This window comes from Cololabis saira, chromosome 16 (assembly GCF_033807715.1).
Source record: "Cololabis saira isolate AMF1-May2022 chromosome 16, fColSai1.1, whole genome shotgun sequence".
NCBI classification, from domain to species: domain Eukaryota; kingdom Metazoa; phylum Chordata; class Actinopteri; order Beloniformes; family Belonidae; genus Cololabis; species Cololabis saira.
Genome location: NC_084602.1, coordinates 709,346 through 724,414, shown reverse-complemented (window position 1 = coordinate 724,414; position 15,069 = coordinate 709,346). Strand labels below are relative to the sequence as shown.

Here is a 15,069-nt window from a genome sequence, read left to right as displayed (position 1 = left end):
AACTAACTTTCACTCTGCACTCCACTCCTGTCTACAGTATCAGGATGTCAGAATAATGTTCCATCAGCAGTTTTGGATTACGTTTCCTACGCTGTCATCTGCTCATCCATAACGTTACCTCAGTCTGGTTGATTGTCTGATTGGATCTTCTTAATGAAATGTTCAGCTTTGTCGGCGCTGTTGAAGAAGTGTAAGCTCCTTGTAGGTGACTATGAGCCAGGCGGGGGGGGGTCATGCCGTACCGGAGCCCCAGTGATCGGAGGTGTTGCTCTGCCGCCTCAAACTCATTTATCTTCTTGTGGGTCTCCGCTGTCACGTCCTGGTAAAACCTCACCGGCTGGTTCTTGTACAGGATCTTTTGGCTGTAGCCGCTCTCATCACCGCTTCTTTGTCTTTGTAATTCAGGAAGTTCATTATGAGGGTTCTAGGCGTGGAGTTTGTGTCGTGTTGTCTTCTTGGTCCCAGTCTGTGTGCTCTTTCCACCGTAATTCTTTCCCCCGGAGCTGCGTTAGCTCCAGCACCTCCGGTAACCAGCTCTCCAGGAACCCGCAGGCGTCTTCACCCTCCGGGCCCTCAGGTAGATTAACCAGCCGTATGTTGGAGCGACGTGAACGAGCTTCCACGTCCAGTACTTTCTCTTCCAGGGGCCAAATCCAAAAAAGGATTGCGCGGTTTTTGTGGCCGCTAAACCGGTGCAAATGAGACAAAAAGAGAGCGTCTAATTCACAAAGGGGCGAATTGCACCACAAACTGCGCTGCCAAGCAAATAGTGTCATGGTGCGCCTGTGCCATTTGCATGCATGTAAATTAGGTAATATTCATACATTCGGCGCAAAATTGCCCCCTTTCTATGCAAATAAGCCTCATTGCAAAAACCGTCTAATTCACAAAGGCCAGCGCTATTTGCCACACGCAAAAATAGTGGAGCAAATACCGTCTTTTCGAAGCATGTATTAATTGCGTGCAAACTCACTCCTCACTCCCCCTCTTTCTCTGTTTCTCTCTCTCTTCAATATCATTCAAGCCTGTGTGATACTGAATAATATTAAGGGTGAAATCTACAGTCAGACATGACTGTAGACAGTCAGATCAAGTGGGGTTGTGGACTCGGATTTAAAAATAAAAATAACAGGACGGAGCTCAGGATTCATCCATACAGTAAGGGGCTGCTTTATTACAAACAATTCCACCATATAAACATATAAATCTAGAATGTGTGTGTTTAACAGCTGACCTGTAGGTGTGTGTAGCAAAACACAGAAGATGAATTACCGTCAGATCCTGATCTGATCCCGATCCGGTGTTAATGAAGTTACCGGTGCTGTGCCTTGTGCGTAAATGCGCACAGCCTCTTAACATTTGACATTTCATTAGCTTATGTCATACATGCGAAATACTAGAAAGTACAAATACGTGAAAGTTGAGGCTGTTGTGCACTCTGCAGTTTTCATTATGGACCAATCTGTGTGCTGAAATATGGAGAACACTGGAAACAGCTCCGCTCACTTACTCAGACAAGGGAAAATTGCACTCAGCTGCAAAACTTTATGGGCGTGTTTGCGCCGGCATATCATTAGAGCAGAATCTTTTGTGAATAGGACCTTAAAGCAGGGCAAATTGCGGGCGCAAATGCCGCGCAATTCACAGCGCTATTTGCGGGCGCAATCTATTCTTTGTGGATTTGGCCCCAAGTCTTTATTTTTCCCCTTTAGTTTTCTCCCCTTCTCTTGGAGCTCAGTCACGTCGTCTTCTGTTGTTGAGATTCTTGTTTCTGCCTGTGTGACTCTTTCTGAGCAGTCTGTAATATCTTTCCTCACATTTTCAATCGCAGATAAAATGCCCTAAAATGTGGATGAGATTTCAGTCTTCATGGTATTAATAGCTGCCAGTATTGTTGTCAAAGGAGTGCCGACTCTTCCCCGGCAGTGGTAGTGTCATCCTCTGGCTTTTTCTCCAGGCCAGCGTTAGCAGCGGGGTTAGCACCACCGCTAGCTTCCATGTCGTCGTTGTTAGCTGTGAGATTGACTTTGGCCGTTGGTTCTTGCAAAATTAGCAAGGTTAGTTTGTTGTGTCCGGCCACGAGTCACCTTCCTTTGTTTCATCAGTATTTTTAAACACAGGAGTTGTAGTTGGGCTGACTGACTCTTATGAATTGAGCTGTTTAGAAAGGATTTGGAGGTTTGAGTAGCAGAGCAGTCTTACATGCGTCTCTTCAGCAAGTCGCCATAACCAGAAGTCCCAGAAAGGTATCTTTTTAAAGTTGATTGGCCCTAACACAGTCAGAGTTGTGAGTTTCTTTTCCTTATAATTTTCAGACAAATATATCTTGAAAATCTATTTGTTAATTTTCAAAAAACGTCCCCTTTAAGAATTAAATTCAGCCAGTGAGAGCAGTTTTCCTGTTCTGACCAAAACTTAACCATTAACCCTCAGCACCTGAGTCACATGACTCCCCGTGAGTCACATGACTCCCCGTGAGTCACCAGATCTGAGCTCATCAATGTTTAACCTGCTACCAGTCGGGCCTTGGTTCCCTCTGTGACTTGGTTGTTGCCATGGGGACATCCGGTGAGAGAGAGAGCTGTAAGGATGTTTGGGGGTAGGAGCAGATCTGTCGACGTTCAGGTCGCTCTGCAGAGAGCCAAGAGGAAGATTTCTGATCTCCAGCGGCAAATTGAGTAAGAAAACCAGACGTTATCCACCAAAACCTCTTAAATGTGTCAATAACGGTTCAGGTTATATGTGCTCTAAATGTAGCGCCTTGTTCTGTTTAAGTTATGTTCTTCATTACAATGTTCTGTGCTAAAATGTGCCGGCCCTTGAGTGACGTTCAGCTGATCTTGAGCTGGTTATGGCCAGGTCAAGTGCTGCTGACGGTCATGGGATTGTCATAGGCTGGTCTTCATCTGGTCCAGGCCTGAGTTTGGGCTGGTCATGGTCTGGAGCTGATCTTGGGCTAGTCAAGCGTTGGTCTTGAGCTGATCTTGGGTTGGTCAAGGAATGGTTATGGTCTGGTCATGGGCTGGTGAAAGGATGATCTTTGGCTGCTCCTTGGCCGCTCATGGACTGGTCCTGGGTTTGTTTTGGGCTGGTCTTGGGCTGTTCAAGGGCTGGTATTGGGTTGTTCAAGGCCTGTTCAGGGGCTGGTATTAGGCTGGTCAAAGCTGCAAGGAAAACACTGACATGTTGCCAAAAAAACTGGTGCTACGCTGGCCCCAAAACGTTGCTGGCTCAGATGCAATAACCAAAATGTCACGGCGGAGGCTGTGATGATTGTAACCAAGCAAAACTATACAACCACCATATTTAAACAATCTTTGTGAGTTTAAAACATACGTCAACAGGAAATTCTGTATGGATTCTCATTTATTTCATCATGCAATCAAAAATATGTGTACAGTACAGCAAATACCTAAAGACTTACTTTCATCGTGAAATGTTAACACTGTCAATGTGGATGGGGGAAACTTGCATGAAATAAATTCCAGACGAAAAATAAGATTTTTAGGGTCAGGATCAGTATCTGTTCAAACCCAAATTGGTTTTCCATTGTAGTTGTTCTGAGGGATTTCATGCTCCTTTTTATGGATTTCCTGCTTCCGCTGAATAAATGAGGTATGGTTCTGGCTCTCCGGTGCTCTCTGGCCAGTGGAAAAGCAATCCGTCCTTTGTAGAACCGGTTTAGAACTGGTTTGGAACTGGCCCAGGTGTAACCAGTCAATTTCAAGTTGGTCGAAAAGCCCTATGAGCTCAATTTTGATTTGGCCACTGGATTAAGTTAGACTTCAGTCCTGCAACCTCCCAGACCAACCAGAAAGTGATCCTAGTGGTTTGTTGGTGCAGGTAACGGCACAAGATTATTATTTTAGAAATGATAATGATTATGTTCTTTTATGTCTTACCTAGGGCAGCACGGTGGCTTTGTTGTTAGAACTGTTGCCTCACAGCGAGAAGGTTCCCGGTTCGACTCCCTGACCTGGGGCCTCATTTATAAAAGAGTGTGTAGGATTCGTACTAAAAGTGTACGTGTGCTCAAAAGCCGAAAATAGCGTGCGCACAAAAAAAAATCCTGATTTATAAAACCGTGTGCACGCAAACCTGCACGCAATGTTCTCTTTATGAATCACAGTCCACCTGGAAGGTTGCGCACGTGAATTCGCCTCATACCCCCCATCTATACGCTCACTTTATACTACTTCATGATGACTGTATTTGCATATGAATGAGCCTGCTGAGCATGCGCAGCGCCACCTGCAGCCTGTTTCTGCTGCGTCAGGATGAATGAGACGTGTGTCGAGACAGGCCACCGTGCCACTGAATTTCACGGACACTGAGATGGAGATGTTGTGGATGAGGTGGAGGCAGGAAAACCACATTATTTGGTGGTCACAGTAGTGACATCACTAACAAAAAGAAAGCGAGTGAGTGGCAGAACGTGGTTGCTGCTGTAAACGCTGTGAGTTCCACGGACAGATCTGTGGCAGAAACAAAAAAGAAGTGGTGCAATCTGAAGGTGGAGGCCAAGAGGAGAATGGCCCAGCACTTATTGTTCTGTCCTCAGTCACTGTATAGTTGGAAGCGGTGGGTGACGAGGAGGTTCCTGGCCCGGCCTGTCCTGCACCGCGGCTGCAGCACCAGCAGCACCAGAGCGTCCCAAGCGCATGGCGCACCTGGAAGTGTCCGACTGACTGACGCTGTGCTTCAAACACAGAGGGACACGGGATCAGCGCTATTGTATTATAAGTCTGATATGTGATGACAATAAAAGTATGACATGAATCTGGTTTCATTTCACCACCTCACTGCCTGCGTCGCCAGTTCCCCATATCTTCAAAATGTTTGTGCGCTAGGATCAAAGTTTGCGTAAAGATACGCACATTTTTCCGTTCGTTTTTTTTTTTTAAATCCCAACCTTTGCGTAGAAGGTGGCGTGCGCATCTTTCAAGCCCTGTTTTGCGCGCACGCAAGCTTTATAAATGAGGCCCCAGGTCTTTCTGTGTGGAGTTTGCATGTTCTCCCCGTGCTTGCGTGGGTTTCCTCCGGATACTCCGGTTTCCTCCCACAGTCCAAAAACATGCATATTAGGTTAATTGATGATTCTAAATTGCCCGTAGGTGTGAGTGTGAGTGTGTCTGGTTGTGTGTATATATGTGGCCCTGCGATGGACTGGAGACCTGTCCAGGGTGTAACCCCTGCCTCTTGCCTGAAAATGAACTCCAGCAGACCCCCGTGACCCTGCAAAGGATATAGTGGGTAGAGATGATGGATGGATGTCTTACCTAACCCTACAGCTCATAAGTCATGAGCTGCTATAGGTTTTTGACACCATACTGTAATATAGCTGTGTCTAGTAAAACCACAACCCTAATTATGCAAACAATTGTGATTAAGGTTCATAAAATAAATTATAGCTGGTGTATAGCATTATATTCAAGATAACGGTGCTAGCAGACTAAAGACAAAAACACTGGACCCGAGGTGGAAATAAGCTGGAAGCTGGACTATATGCCTAAGTGGCTCAGCTGCCTACCGAAAGACATGATCAGTCAACGAGCCGGCTGAACAGCAGTCCTGGGAAACGCAGCGGCGACAAGCATGGACTAGATCAATGGAGCGGAGACACGGACGGTGCGAGATCGGAGCCAGGCTACAAGCTGAACTGCTGTTATGGTAGTTACAGAAAGCTGGCTGCATGAAAATGTCCACGTCTTAGCAGTGGAGGGCCGCACCATCTACTATGCAGACAGAACTTCAGATTCCGGTACAGCAGGAGGTGGAGCAGGAGGTGGAGGTGTGTTCATTAATAACAGTTGGTGTACAGACGCCACCATTAGTGTTAGAGGCACTGCTGCCCACACCTGAAGCGAAGATAGCAGTGGGCAAGCAACGACTCCCTGCGTGTTTTTGTCGTGGGTCTTCAGTCACACCAATCTCAAGACTGCGTCCTAGATTCCCCAAGAATGTGGACACCGAGACTAGGACACTGGGCCAGGTGTACATGAGCATTCCTGGAGCTTATAAGGCCTGACCACCACCACACCTATCCCTTTTCCTCCCGCCAGCCTACAAACTCATGATACCCCTCAACTCATCTACTGCTAAATATATACGTGTATATGAGTTTATATATTATTTATATTTTATGTCTTGCAAGCTGGACTGGCGACCTGTCCAGGTGAACCCCTGCCTCTTGCCTTAAAATGAGCTGGGATAGACTCCAGGAGACCCCGTGACCCTGCAGAGGATATAGCGGGTAGAGATAATGGATGGATGGATGGATGGATGGATGGATGTCTTGCAAGCTGCTAGGTTGGAATGCCAACTAAAATTCTACTGTACCGCTGTATAATGACAAATATAGCACCTGTATCCTGAAATTCCCCCATACTGTTGTTGTGGATGTGAAATCTAACCGGAGACCAAACTAGTTTTGGACCAGACTCTAAATATGTTTATTTCTGCTGTAAAGTTGGACATTTTACCCTGGAGGTCAATGGAGATGACCTCACTGTTGGATCCAGACCCTAGTGGTCGGTGCAGGAACTGCAGTTATCAACATTTCTGCAGCAGCAGGTGTTCTGATGGTAATGTGGGTTTTTTGTTTCCAGTGAAACCTGGTCAGAGAGTCCTGAGGTGTGCGCTAATCCCAGCTGGGATCTCGGGGAGTCTCTGGTGGACATGTACACAGGTGAGTTCTGTCTGTGTGGAACAACTGACACCCAGTTTGCTGTCTTTGGTGGTGTATAACCTCACAACAGCTGCAAAACCGTGATACTGAGCTGGTGTAACGAATACGGCACAGGCGTAAAGGGGTCCGGCGCAGGTATTATTAGTCTAAATGTCGGTGTAAAGGGTCCGGCGCAGGTATTATTAGTCTAAATGTTGGTGTAATGACTCCGGCGCAGGTGTTATTAGTCTAAATGTTGGTGTAAAGGGCCCGGCGCAGGTATTATTAGTCTAAATGTTGGTTTAACGACTCCGGCGCAGGTGTTATTAGTCTAAATGTTGGTGTAAAGGGCCCGGCGCAGCTATTATTAGTCTAAATGTTGGTGTAACGACTCCGGCGCAGGTGTTATTAGTCTAAATGTTGGTGTAAAGGGCCCGGCGCAGCTATTATTAGTCTAAATGTTGGTGTAACGACTCCGGCGCAGGTATTATTAGTCTAAATGTTGGTGTAACGACTCCAGCGCAGGTATTATTAGTCTAAATGTTGGTGTAACGACTCCGGCGCAGGTATTATTAGTCTAATGGCACTTTTCCATTAGTCTCGCCTCAGCCCGGCTCGGCTCGGCGCGGCTGGACGCGGCTCCACCCGTGTGTTTTTCCACAGCCAGGGGAGAAGTGGGGGGGTTGGGGTGAAGCTGCTGTGACGTACTCGATTGCGCAAACCCTTTGTTCATGTCGGCGCAGATGAGAAATCAGCTGGAGCCGGGAGCGGCTGAGAAAAAAACAGCCCGTCTACATCCCTTTTTTAATTTTCTCGACAGCCACCAGGTTTATGAACATCTGCACCTCAGAGTTGGATCACCAAACAGACGTTTGTGCTGTATAATAAAATCGCCGCGAGCCGCGAGTCGCTCTCGCGCTGACTCCCGCTTCCTGATTCAAACGTTTGACGGCCCCGCCCCCCGACCAATCAGGGGCGTGGAGGGTGGTGACGGCCCCGCCCCCCGACCAATCACTGGCGCGGAGGGTGATGACGTCGGAAATAGTCCCTGCTCAGCCCCGTATAGAACCTGGCCAGAATGGTTACAGAAAAAAGTATCGGCTTGGAGCGGCTCTACCCGTCTCAGCCCTAGTGCAAAAGGGCAAAACGGGTAGAACCGAGCTGAGGTGGTACCAGTGCAAAAGGGCCGTAAATGTCGGTGTAAAGATTACAATTGACTGTATTAACAGATGTAGACAGATATAGACAGCAGACACTGAGGTGGTCAGAGGGGGGAACTGCAGGTCATGATGTCAGCAGGCATCTACTAGACATCCATACAGACAGGTGGAAGCAGCAGTGGGATGATCAGAGGTGGGGACTGCTGGCCAGCATGCAGCTCCTGGAGCTCTGGCCTGCAAACATGCACAGAAGAGAAAATGAGGGGGCAGACCAGCACAACAAACTACAAGAACAATGGAGAACAAATTATCCTTTATTTAACCAGGTGTGGGTCTCGTTGAGATTAAAATCTCTTTTCCAAGAAAGACCTGGCCAAGAATGCAGCAGTTAGTTAAAACAACATCAGACAAAAACAAAGCAACAAACAATCAACACTGACAGAATAAATCAATTAAAACAGTTACATTCATTGAGGGACCTCTCTTCTCTGTCCCGCAAAACTGACTTGAATTCACCCAGAGTAATGAGTTCTGTCAATTTTACGTCTATTTGAAAATCCAGGACAATGGAGCAGCATATTTAAAAGATTTATTCCCAAGTTCTGTGCAACATATTGGGACCTGCAATTGTACAGTGCTTTGGGAGCGGAGCGCATATTGGCTTTCTGTTCGGGTCATGTAGTTGCTGAAAATACGACGGAAGCAGTCAGAGTATAGATTTGTAAATGAAGGTGAACCAGTGTGAAAGCCTGCGGGTGTAGAGAGATGGCCGTCCAGCTGAGGTGTACAGGGGCCAAGTCCAGTCATGAAACGGAGAGCACAGTGGTAAACAGAGTCCAACTTCTTCAGCAAATTATCCCAAGAGTTCATGTAGAGCTGATCACCATAATCCACGGAAGGAAAGTTGCTGAAATTAAGTACCTGATGAGAAAAACAGGATTTGTTTCTAAAGAAGAAATCATAAAGAGTCTGGTGCAGGTGTAAAGAGTCTGGACCAGGTGTTATTAGTCTAAAGCCGGTGTAGCAAGTCCGGTGTAGATGTTATTAGTCTAAATGCAGGTGTAATGAGTCCGTCGTATGTGTAAAGAGTCTGGAGCAGGTGTAAAGAGTGTGGCACAGGCTTAAAGTGTCCGGCGCAGGAGTAACGTGTCTGGAGCAACTGTAACAGTTCTGTCTGTCCACTTGGGGGAGCTGTGATCTTTTGTACAGCTCAACACAGGCAACACCGACAGTGTTACCATGACAACTCAACACTTTTTTTATTCTCACTTGTCTTTCCACTGTCAGTAAACTGTGGTTTTAGTCCATTGTATTCCCACTTGTACACACATTCACGCAACTGCAGGTCCGGATCCAGGCCCTGGTGGTCAGTAGAGGAACTGCAGGTCTGGATCCATATCCTGGTGGTCAGTAGAGGAACTGCAGGTCTGGATCCAGACCCTGGTGGTCAGTAGAGGAACTGCAGGTCTGGATCCAGACCCTAGTGGTCAGTAGAGGAACTGCAGGTCTGGATCCATATCCTGGTGGTCAGTAGAGGAACTGCAGGTCTGGATCCAGGCCCTGGTGGTCAGTAGAGGAACTGCAGGTCTGGATCCAGACCCTAGTGGTCAGTAGAGGAACTGCAGGTCTGGATCCATATCCTGGTGGTCAGTAGAAGAACTGCAGGTGTACATCCAGACCCTGGTGGTCAGTAGAGGAACTGCAGGTCTGGATCCAGACCCTAGTGGTCAGTAGAGGAACTGCAGGTCTGGATCCAGACCCTGGTGGTCAGTAGAAGAACTGCAGGTCTGGATCCAGACCCTGGTGGTCAGTAGAAGAACTGCAGGTGTAGATCCAGACCCTGGTGGTCAGTAGTTCCTGCAGTGATGGTCTGGGGGGGTTGGGTTTCAGTGGTGTTTCTTCGTTTTGTGCGTCTGCTTATAAAATGACATTAATGGAAGTTTAACATGAGTAAAAGGTTCGAATCAGTTAAAGGAAAGTGTTTACTTTGTTGTTTTTTAGCAGAAGTCATATTGGATTCTGGACTTGGCCTCGATGACCCGTATGTCTTTCCTAGTAAGAAATCCGACTCCTGAAGCTGTTCCAGTTAAAACTTCCAACTTGGAGTGGAGAAAAGGAGCCTGACGGGTAATCGGCAGGACAATATTATCGGCTGATATCTTACCAGTTTTTCTGATCTCAGAATCAGAATGGCCGATGAGGGAGATGTCACGAGAAAACTACTCATGCAACCCACAAATAATACATAATCGGATACTTTGAAAAGGGGGTTTTTACATCATCAGTTTATGCATTTCAACTTGTGGGTACAAATGGAGGCACTTCCCACCAGTGTTCAGGAGATCCAGCAGGTGGAACCAGGAAGTGGAACCCCTGTGGAGCCACAACACACACACACACACACACACACACACACACACACACACACACACACACACACACACACACACACACACACACACACACACACACACACAGAGAAAGAAATGAGGAGATTTTAATTTAGTGGCAGGAGAAGAAGACAAAGGCTGCACGGGCTTGAGAGTGAATGAGGAAGGAGCTGTGTGAGAAGTCTAATCTGCTGAGTGGGTGGTCCACACACACACACACACACACACACACACACACACACACACACACACACACACACACACACACACACACACACACACACACACACACACACACACACACACACACACACACACACACTAGTACACTGGTACATTGTTGGGTGAGGGTGGGCTGTCGTCTCTAGTGTGTTTGAAAATACAAATAGCTGCTGTTTTCTATACAGGAATGTGTGTATGTATTTGTGTGTGTGTGTGTGTGTGTGTGTGTGTGTGTGTGTGTGTGTGTGTGTGTTTTCTGGTTTGGATGCTTCTGGTCATGAAAGTAGACCTGATGGTTCTGAATAAGCATTATAAATTAGAACCACCTCTTACACTAGTTTCTTTAGAAAAACAATAGAAATGATCTGACCACAGTAGTTTTTAATATTAGATAAATACAACCTCTGATGAAAAATATGTTTTGACCGTGCCAGTGGAAATGAATGTGGGCAATCCCAAGTACCCCCTGATGTGCTCTTAATCTTCTGCCCTGACTATCACCAAACTCATTTGGACCTGCAGAAATAAAAATATAACAGTCTGGAACCGACTTGGTAGTTTCCATCCATGACAGCTGCAGGGAACATGTTGATGTTCCTCAACGCCGTCCCAGCTGCAGCCGGCTGGATGACGCACAGCTGCAGCCGGCTGGACGACACAGCTGCAGCCGGCTGGATGACACAGCTGCAGCCGGCTGGACGACACACAGCTGCAGCCGGCTGGACGACACACAGCTGCAGCCGGCTGGACGACACAGCTGCAGCCAGCTAGACGACACAGCTGCAGCCGGCTGGACGACACACAGCTGCAGCCGGCTGGACGACACACAGCTGCAGCCGGCTGGACGACACACAGCTGCAGCCGGCTGGACGACACACAGCTGCAGCCGGCTGGACGACACACAGCTGCAGCCGGCTGGACGACACACAGCTGCAGGTCACTGGTCGCTGTAGTGCAGGCAGAGCTGTAGTACTGTAGTACAGGTAGAACTGTAGTACAGGCAGAACTGTAGTACTGTAGTACAGGTAGAACTGTAGTACAGGCAGTGCTGTAGTACAGGTAGTACTATCAGGTATAAGCTAGACTAGCATCCGATGCTACCTAGCATTGCCTGAAAATCTAAAAAAACTTTTTGAATAAAAATGTTTGTCTCTTTACCAGTGTAGACATCCACCCAGATCTAGCAATGTTAGCACTGAAAGGATTATCATTTTAGCATTAATTCCATTAGCATTTTTAGCATTGTTAGCATTAGCATGATGAGACCTGCATGTCTCTGATTGAACACCAGGAGCAGCTTCTGAGTGAAAACACGGCGTTGGTTGGACTCTATGATAGGTTGATGGTACCAGGCCATGAAAGTGGGACTCTGTCCACTCTCCTCCACTCTCCTCCACTCTCCTCCACTCTACCTCTACTGATGTCTGATCATGGAACACAACCATTGATGAGGTTTGACCATTCAGCACCACTCTTTGTTGATGAGTTTTGAGAGGATTGATCAGTTAAAACTGGCATTAGTTTAACACATTGATTACCACTGATGTCACATGACTGATCAGAACCAGTTATCAGAACCAGAAGGACTTCATTGCCAGTGTCAGTGAAACAGGTCCAGAGATTAGGAAGTTGCTCTGATGTCATGGTGCAAATAACTTAAAATAATGGAAAAAGTAAAAAGAATAAAAGATCAAATAAAATTGCAAGAAATAAGAGTAATGAGGAGGTTATGCATGATTAAAATATGGTAAATAAAATCAATATAGAATAAATATATGAGGTGTGAACATATATAAATGCATAAAAGTATCAGGTTGTGGAGGTGGCAGTGCTGCATCAGTTATTTCCTGTTGGTCATGAGTGTGATGGCTGAGGGGAAGCAGCTGACCTGCAGTCAGAGCTGCTGGGACATTGATCCACAGCTGGTTTGCTGCTGATGGTTTGCTGATTGATCAGTGATTGATCAGCTGGTTGGCTGTACATCCTGTTTACAGCATGCCGGGTGTGTGTCCTCTGTGTGTATGTGCATGTGTCTCCTTGGTTTAATGTCCGTATCTGAATTCATGTGCGTGGAGGCGGCGGTGTGGCAGCGGCGGGGTGGATCACAGGCGGATTGTGTTGGATTTGACGTGAAGCCTCTTTAATCACCGTAACACCGTCATCAATATTCATGCAGTCAGCTGGAACAGCCCGCTCTCAGCACCCCAAACTTTCTGCTCAAAATGTATTAAATACAGCTTAAGAAATTAATGGACTTTAGTTTATATTCCATGAAAAAGACGGGTGGAGGCGGGGAGCACGGCCTCCCCCTCCGCGCCTGATTGGCTCTTGCAGATTGGTCCTCTGATTGGCCTTTGTGTTTCCCCTTTTTCTGCAGATTTTTCCATCTTTGACAAGACTTCAAAGCGACTGTGAGCATGAATGGTCATTTAGGAGGATTTAAGCACATTAGCACATCTGTAATTGTACATGAATAATAAGAAGAGCTGCCGCCATCAATTAGCTCTGAGTCCACAAGAAGATCAGAACCGGTGCGGGAGGGAGGGGCTGGGGGGGGGGGGTGCAGGAAATGAGAAAAGTTTCAAAGTGAAGAGGAAATCAGGACTTTTGTAGTTTGTAGTCACTGGTGGAGGAGCACACACACACACACACACACACACACACACACGCACATACAAACACACTCACACCCACTCACATACACACACTCTCACGCACTCCCACGCAAATACACACACACACACACTCACTCCCTCTCACACTCCCACACAAAACACATGAACACACTCACACAAAAACACTGACTCACACTATAACTCACAAACACACACACACCCACACACTCTCACACAAATACACACACAGACACACTCACTCCCACACAAATACACTCACTCACTCACATAAACATACACACTCACGCACTCACAAACACATTCACACTCACTCACATACACACACTCTCACACACTCCCACGCAAATACACACACTCACTCCCTCTCACTCTCACACAAAACACATGAACACACTCACACAAAAACACTCACTCACACTATAACTCACAAACAGATTCACACCCACTCACATACACACACTCACACACTCCCACGCAAATACACACACTCACTCCCTTTCTCACTCACACTCACACTCACACACACACACACACACAAACACACTCACTCACACTATAACTCACAAACAGATTCACACCCACTCACATACACACACTCTCACACACTCCCACGCAAATACACACACTCACTCCCTTTCTCACTCTCACTCACACTCACACTCACACACTCAGAATCAGAATACTTTATTATCAATGTACCTGGGTACTGTGAGATTAGACACATACACACACACACACACACACACACACACACACACACACACACACACACACACACACACACACACACACACACACACACACACACACACACACACACACACACACACAGGTGGCCAGCTGGTGACATGTCTGTCATGTTCTGGCTTTGACGGGTTTATTGGACAGAACCATCTGGTTAGACGTGTTTCTGCAGAGACGGTTCATGTTCCATCCACCTCATCTCAGCCGCTGGTTCCTCCATCTGCTGGTTTCAATCACTACCCACAGTTCCTAGGGTGAGGGGAGGAGCTTAGACCCCAGTAAAGTGTCAGCTCTCTTCACTACAGTACTGATAGAGTCCACATCACTGATCACTTCCTGCTCCACCAGTCCCTCACTCATGAACAACACCCTGACATTCTTGTGTCTTGTGGCCCAGCTCCACTAAATTGTGAATTAATTGAATTTAATTTAATTTCATCGGGAGAAAGTCCACACCTCTTTAACAGGTAACAGTCTATCTTTGGACACCCTTTATTTTTGCTATTTTGGATTAGCCCAACCCACTGACCATTGACAGATGGATTATAAAGTAGAAGGACAAGGTCCGGTGAGTTGTTGAACTCTATCATGTCCAAAACATCTGCAGTGTGGCAGGATTTCATAAGAATACACAATGGAAAAAAAGTTCAATGCAAACTTTGTAAGTAACAGTTTGGATATCAGAGCTCCACATCAAACATGGCGTATCACCTGGAAATGGTAGGCCAACTTGCCCCCGTCCATTCTAGCAATATGAACGTATCAGAATTAACCATTTCTTTAGTCGAAGGTGCACCCGCCCACAACAACGGTGGTACCCCCCAGATACACCCAGACCACCCTGGTCCCCCAGATACACCCAGACCACCCTGGTCCCCCAGATACACCTGGACCACCCTGGTCCCCCAGATACACCCAGACCACCCTGGTCCCCCAGATACACCCAGACCACCCTGGTCCCCCAGATACACCCAGACCACCCTGGTCCCCCAGATACACCCAGATACACCCAGACCACCCTGGTCCCCCAGATACATCTGAACCACCCTGGTCCCCCAGATACACCTGGACCACCCTGGTCCCCCAGATACACCTGGACCACCCTGGTCACCCAGATACACCCAGATACACCCAGACCACCCTGGTCCCCCAGATACATCTGAACCACCCTGGTCCCCCAGATACACCTGGACCACCCTGGTCCCCCAGATACACCCAGACCACCCTGGTCCCCCAGATACACCTGGACC

The 15,069-nt window shown here is 47.2% G+C and overlaps 1 protein-coding gene across 5 annotated transcripts in view; it reads left to right on the top strand.

Annotated features, from left to right (window-relative positions):
• Positions 1-15,069, top strand: part of mipol1 (mirror-image polydactyly 1) — a 178,450-nt gene that overhangs the window by 20,909 nt on the left and 142,472 nt on the right. For all 5 annotated transcript variants that reach the window (XM_061743488.1, XM_061743487.1, XM_061743485.1 and 2 more), the window contains one exon: positions 6,609-6,688. In XM_061743488.1, coding sequence (XP_061599472.1) covers positions 6,679-6,688 — 10 coding nt within the window. In that variant the 5' untranslated portion in view covers positions 6,609-6,678. The remainder of the gene's footprint in view (positions 1-6,608; positions 6,689-15,069) is intronic.